The sequence below is a fragment of the Gekko japonicus genome, unplaced genomic scaffold (assembly GCF_001447785.1).
Source record: "Gekko japonicus isolate JY-2015 unplaced genomic scaffold, Gekko_japonicus_V1.1 scaffold66, whole genome shotgun sequence".
NCBI lineage: Eukaryota > Metazoa > Chordata > Lepidosauria > Squamata > Gekkonidae > Gekko > Gekko japonicus.
Genome location: NW_015163605.1, coordinates 578,084 through 585,021, shown reverse-complemented (window position 1 = coordinate 585,021; position 6,938 = coordinate 578,084). Strand labels below are relative to the sequence as shown.

Here is a 6,938-nt window from a genome sequence, read left to right as displayed (position 1 = left end):
CAGTCGTCTCGTGGACACTGGGGCTGACAAGGGTTTTAGCCATGGTGCCTTTGCTGCCTGCAAAAGGACTGAAGACATGGGCAATGCCAAGGTGGAAGAGGTATCAAGCTGGACTATATCAAAAACGGCATCTGTTGCCTGCGGATGTTGCTGGACAACAGAGAGGCCTAAACAGTGGGCCATTCTTTTGACTAAATCTGTGTATGACATAAGGTTGTCTGATGGGGAGATGGGTAGGTCCTCAGCGACATCCTGGTTGGGAGATTTATTGTCAGGAGAGGTATGAGCCTCAGATGCTTCCGTATCTGAATCTTCTTCCATGGAGTCAGAGGAGTCTTGGTGTGGTATTTGGACCAAAGTGTCCTCTTGACAAGCTATGGGTTTTGTTGGAACGACAGGGTTTGGAGTGACCTGAGGGTTGGGAGGACGACTTGGTTCCAGACTATGGTGGGAAGTATCGTCTGCAGGAGGACGAGACAGAGATGCCGAAGGTCTCGATTTGTGGGGCGACCTCGATCTATGAACAGAGTGGGACGAATAGTGATCCCAATCAGAATAGCCCACCAGAGTCAACCACGGCATGGATGGTGGATATGCCCCGTACAGGTACTTCAACTGTCGTCGATCCCACGATATTTCCAACAGAAAAACCATGATATCGGTGGTGGAGGGGGCATGAAGACTCGGGGGGATCGACTTCTGGACCGTGGACGTCTGGGAGACAAAGCAATAGCCTGTCTGTGAGAACCGTCCCTGTAGTCTCGGTTGTCGATATTGACAGATTGGACATGGAGACGTGGAGGATGACGTTGCGTACTGCAAGAAGTGTGTCGGTACCAACGTGTTTCGACATCAGGAGCCTCCGATATCATCGATGCCGACGAAGTCGAAGGAGAGGGAGAAGGCTCTGCACCCATTTGGTGACTTAGGAGCTCCACCGTCTCGATGTCGGAGTAAGGACGCTCCACTTGTTGGAGGGGGGAATCCAGTAGTTGGATGGTCGGTATTGGCGGAGGGAGTTGGGCCTCCGATATCGATACTGCCGTTGGAGCGGGAGGGACAGTAGGGGCATCACCCAGTGCAGGCATCGCTTCCTTCCCCTTCTTCGCCGCCTTAAGGGACTTTGAGGTGCCCTTCTTCGCGGACCTATGATCTTTACTTGCCTTGGCTTTCTTCTTGATTGGCGTGGAAGCGGAAGATTGCACCTTCGATGTCAGGAGCTTCGGTGTCAGGCGGTCGGCATCGGAGGTAGGTCTCGATGCCGGAGCTGTCGGCATTGATAGTCTCTCCTCCATCGCTGAGGTAGGAGTAAGGGCCGATTCAAGCAGCACTACTTTAAGGCGCGCAGCTCAGTTTTTCTGCGTTTGATTAGAAAAACGAGTACAGTGACGACAGGATTCTGGCTGGTGAGACTCTCCGAGACAAAAAATGCACAGGGTATGACGGTCAGGAGGAGCAAGTTTGCTGCCGCAACCCGTGCACCTATTGAAAAATCCCCACTTCTTCTTCATAAAAGAAAGCTAAGAAGAGGGAATGTTTGGGGGGGGGGTAGCCCGAAGGCCTGAGGTAATCAGTAGACTCCCCCTCAACAGAACATAAAGGGTTTTTTTTAAAGTTTTTTTAGAAAAACAAACAAATAAAAAGAGGAGAGGAAAATCAAAATAAGAAAATAACTCCTAAGAGCTGTGAGGCGAATAGCCAAAAGTGAACTGATCTGACCGACGAAAAAGAGGTCTACTCAATGCGGCGGTAAGAAAGGAACCGGGCCCCTCATGGGGCTCGGCAGTGGAGCTGCAAGGCCGGCACCGGCAGCCGGGATCGTTGGGGGCGGGGTGTGTGGCCTTATGACACATTTCTGGTGATGTCAGGAGGTGTGGCCTTATGACACACCTCCGGTGATGTCAGGGGGTGTGGCATATGCTAATGAGTTATGCTAATGAGTTCCCCTAGCTCTTTTTCTACGAAATGACCCCTGCCCTCAACAGAAAATAAAGTTTTTTTTAAAAAAGTTTTTTTTGAAGAACAAACAAATAAAAAGAGAAGAGAGGAAAATCAAAATAAGAAAATAACTCCTAAGAGCTGTGAGGCGAATAGCCAAAAGCGAACCGATATGACCAACGAAAAAGAGGTCTACTCAAGGCGGCGGTAAGAAAGGAACTGACAGGATGTCCGAGGCCACCCCTCTGGGCATGCGCGGTGGGGTTCCTGCGGATGCCCGAGTGACTGGGCGCGAAAATCTGTTAAAAGAGCTTGCTACAGCACCGATCGATCCAGCGCATGCGCACTAGATCCCATGGGTGTGAAGCACAGAGACCACGTCGAAGATCCTATGTTTCATTTGGTGACTATATTAGCATAAGAAAACAATGAGTCATCATGCAAGAGTACCACTAGCATTCACAAGCAACACATGCATTCTTGGCTATCCCTAAAAATGCTGCCAGTGCCAATTTGAGGATTCTTCAGAACACCAGTATCTCCTGCCCTGCTGTCCTGCTCCGGGGGTCGCGGGCCGGGAGGACCGGATCCCGGGACCCCCACCAAGCCTTCCAAGACTCCCACCGCCAGTCTTACCGCTGAGAGAGAGACCCAACCCGGCCGCAAGGGAGACAAGTTCATCGGCAGCGCTCGATGAACACCGCACTGGCAGGACCAGGAAGCAAGAGCGGGGCCCGCGCAGCAGCAGACACGACTAGGAGCAAGGAGGCAGGGCTGACGGGCCAGGGACAAGCTTTGATGGGCAGGAGCAGCGAGGAGTCTCCATACTTAAAGGGGGGCGGGTCTAAGCAAGGAGGGTGGAGGAGCGGTCCCAGGGATGGGAAAAGGGAATAAAAGGCAGGACGGAGAAGGGGCCGGGGAGGAGGAACACGCTGGAACGGCAAGGTGAAGAGAGAGCGAGAGAGAAGAAGAGAGGAGGAAAAGTTGCAGCGTGCTGGCAGAGGGACGTACAGGGTGAGCTTAACCCTGTCCCCTGCCTGTCTGAGGCCCCTCACACACACCCCTTTTGGACCCAGCCGTCACCCGGACTGCCCGTCCCTCCTCCAGAACCCAACTCGGACTCCGGCACCAGGGCCACAGGGGGCGCGACTCCACGTGAGCAGAGGGGGCCTGACACCTGCGTTTCAAGGGAGAACAGTAATAAGCCCTTTCTGAACCATATTTCATTACATCTGAGCCATGTCTCACTTACGTGCTATAGAAATACAACTCAGTTTTTATTCTCTGATAGGGTTGAGGCCCGATCATCTAGACATGCACTCCTTAGACAAGAGGGGTACTGATACTAGAGCCTGCTAAGACTAATGAAGCTGCAGCTTCTGGAACATGGAGAGAGAGGCAGTTCTTCAAGTATGTGGGCCACAGGTCATGAATGTCTTCAAAGGTTAGCTCAAACACCCTGAATTGGACTCAGAAACTGGCAGTCAGTGAGGGGACTTCCATAACAGGAGTGACATGATCCTGCTGGTTAGCCCCTGATAATAAATGGGCTAGCTGTAATTTTTTGCACTAGCTGTAATTTCCAAATAGTCTTCAAAGACAGTCTTCAAAGGCAGTCCCATGAAGAGCACATTACAGTAATCCATCCTCAAGGTTACTGCACCATGGTCATCATGGCCAGATCAGGCATATGTAAATAGAGAGCCAGCTTCCTAAACAGACATAGCTGAAAATAAGCATTTTTCACTGTCACCAACAGAACACGAAGACACAGCAAGACCCCCAGGAGATTCTATTCTCAGGAGATGTGCAATTGGCAAACTAACAATATATAGTAAAAATGTAGTTCAGTCAGATAATAAAAGAACTTTACTAATTCATCACTAAAATATGAAGAAATCGTACCCAAAATCAGGAAAACGCCTTTTGGATTTTCCTGTAGAGGCAACTTCATTTGATTCAGTCTTTTCTTCATTCTTTTTCTCTTCTGTTACATTTAAAAAAAGATTCATATTATTCATAATTTCCAAGGCTAACAAATTAAAATATGGGTTTGAAGTATCTGCCATAAAAATGCTTTGCAAAATGCAGCTGAAGTTCTGTGTCCAGTAATTCCCGAAGTTCCTAGTGAGACCACCTAACCTCAGCTTCTATCTTCTGTTCCTAATTCCCACCTACCTCAAAAACCTTACAGATATGGATTAGTAGGCCATTAGACATTTCTGGACGGCTCCCAAGTCGGCACAGAGCCCTAGCGTCTTGCCTAGCAACATGGCTTTTCCCAACCAAGGTATCCTGTTAAGTCCTGTAATGTCTGTGATCCAGAAAGCTAAGTTGGTGGTGTACAGCCATTAGATCAAAAACTTTCTCTACATCCCAAGACAAGACCTTTGAAAATGATCTCCTGGAACATTCTGAGGTGGGAGCAGAAAGACCTCAGCAATGACATCCTGCATTTCCCCCCCGTGAAGTTGCAGCCAACTTGTGGCAACCCCATAGGGCTTTCAAAGCAACAGACATTCAGAGGTAGTCTGCCATGCCTGTATTCTAGCCCCTCAATTATTTAGTGTCTCTTTGTCTGATCAATCCCATAAGCTTTCCTTCATGCTCCAAGGCTTGCCAGCCTTACAGTTCCTACACTACCATATGACAAATAACGCTGTACTTCGTCGGCAGTTGATATCTGACATGCCCTAAACTTTTTGGTCCTTCTATCGTACCTCAGAATTGCTAGTTTTAACTACCCAAGATAAAAAGTTATTTTCCCCCCCAAGTAAGGGCACTAGCAGCTGCAATCCTGGTCTCTAGATATGTCATCATATTTGGGCATCCTATTCAACTTCTCTCTTTCTTTCTAGTACCGAAGTCTCATTGGCTGCTGTTCAGAGATTTTATAGGCCACAAAGTAGACAACATATTCCCCTGGTAAACCAGGTGTTTAAGGCCAGCTGTTACATGGAGCTCCTATATGGATAGAAACTTACAGTCCCAAATTGGAAACAATCCAGAGAACTTCTCATAATGCAGTTTTTAGGTCCCTGGACTGTGTGTCTTCCTCAATTCTCCGACACAAGCTGGCTTAAAGTTGCTAGCTACTTTGGCTTGTACTTGTACTATAAAGCTGAAATTAAATTTATCTCTGCCTCCTCTATTTGACCAGTTGACACTGGACCATTTTGTGAGCAGCTGAAACTGAAGATGAAAGTGTAAAAGCAGGTTGCTTACTAGTAACTGGTGATCTTCGAGTGGTCATCTATGCATTCACACCCATGGGATCTAGTGCACATGTGCTGGATCGATCGGTGCTGTAGCAAGCTCTTTTAACGGATTTTCGCGCCCAGTCCCTTGGGCATGCGCAGGAACCCCACCGCGCATGCCCCAGAGGGGTGGGCGCGGACACCTGCCAGTTCCTTCAAACCGCCGCAAATCAACCCCTATTAAAAATGTAGAAGCTGACAGCAGCGGGGAAGGAGGGCGGGTGGTGTGAATGCACAGATGACCACTCGAAGATCACCAGTTACTGGTAAGCAACCTGCTTATCTTCGACGTGGTCTCTGTGCTTCACACCCATGGGAGATTAGCGAGCAGTAGCCTACCTGGAGGAGGGTGCTGGCAGGTCTTTTACTGCGTAGCTGAAGACAGAATGTGACGTCCCATGTTGGTATTGGTGTTCGTAAGGACGTCTAGGGCATAGTGCCTAATGAAGGTGTTAGGCGTGGCCCACGTAGCGGCTTTGCACATGTCCGTCAGCAGCACTCCCTGGAGGAAGGCAGTGGAAGTTGTGACAGCCCTGGTAGAATGAGCCCTGATAGGGCCAGGTAATGGCTGTTTGGCGAGTAGGTAGCATAGATGGATTAGACCTACAATCCACTTTGACAGGCGCTGGGCCGTGATGTGAGTACCCAGACGTGCCGGAGCATATGAGACGAAAAGTTGTGAGTCCCGTCTAGTTGGGTGGGTTCTGTTGAGATAGAACAGGAGAGCACGCTTCACGTCCAAGGTGTGTAATAATTTGTTCTCTGCTGATGTTGGATTTGGAAAGAAGTCAGGGAGGAAGACAGGAAGGAGATGTCCGGGACGAGGCGGACTCCGTCTGGCAGAAACGACAGGTAAAGTGTATCGTGTCGGAAAGCCAAGATTTCTCCAACTCGCCTTGCCGATGTGATAGCAATTAAAAAGGCCGTTTTCCATGCGAGGAGTTTGAAATCACATGTAGCAAAGGGCTTCCTCGTGAGCTGGCGTAGAACTAGAGGAAGGTCCCAGGGAGCGACTGGAGTTTTGACAGGAGGATAGAGGTGTAACAAACCCTTTAAAAATCGTTTGGAAATCGGATGTGAAAACAAAGTGCATCCGTCAACTGGAACATGGTAGGCCAAGAGAGCGGCCAAATAAACTCTTAATGATGAATGGGAAAGTCCCGAATCAGCCAAGGAGAGGAGGAATTGGAAAACTCTTTCGAGACCCACTGAGGTGGCTCAAGGGGCGTCATCACCAAGGGAAGAACAGAACCTTCACCATTTATAATTGTAAGACCTCCGCGTAGTAGGCTTCCTGGAATTCAAGAGGATGTTCACTACGCGGGAGGAGAAGCCGGTTTGGAAATTGCGGTATGTCGTGATGTAGGATGGGGGAGTTGGAGAGAAGGAGGAGGTCCTGAGCCGGAGGGAACTGATGATAACTGTGATAACTCCAGGACCGTTGAAAACCAAGGTTGTCTCGGCCACCATAGGGTTATTAAGATACAGTCCGCGGCATCTTTGAGAATTTTAGGGACCACTCTAAGAAGCAGAGGTGGTGGTGGGGAACAGGTAAAGAAGTCCCGAGGACCAAGGGTAAAGGAGATTACCCTTGAGATTGTGGGTCCTTGCCTCCTCGACTGCAGAACAGAGGATGGTAAGGGGGGGAACAGGTAAAGAAGTCCCGAGGACCAAGGGTAAAGGAGACCGTCTCCCAGAGATTGTGGGTCTTTGCCTCCTCGACTGCAGAACAGTAGACACTTT

The 6,938-nt window shown here is 49.3% G+C and overlaps 1 protein-coding gene across 4 annotated transcripts in view; it reads right to left on the bottom strand.

The window, feature by feature from the left end:
• LOC107107053 (neurabin-1-like) overlaps window positions 1–6,938 on the bottom strand; it is a 70,943-nt gene that overhangs the window by 27,473 nt on the left and 36,532 nt on the right. For all 4 annotated transcript variants that reach the window (XM_015407273.1, XM_015407274.1, XM_015407272.1 and 1 more), the window contains one exon: window positions 3,844–3,925. In XM_015407273.1, coding sequence (XP_015262759.1) covers window positions 3,844–3,925 — 82 coding nt within the window. The remainder of the gene's footprint in view (window positions 1–3,843; window positions 3,926–6,938) is intronic.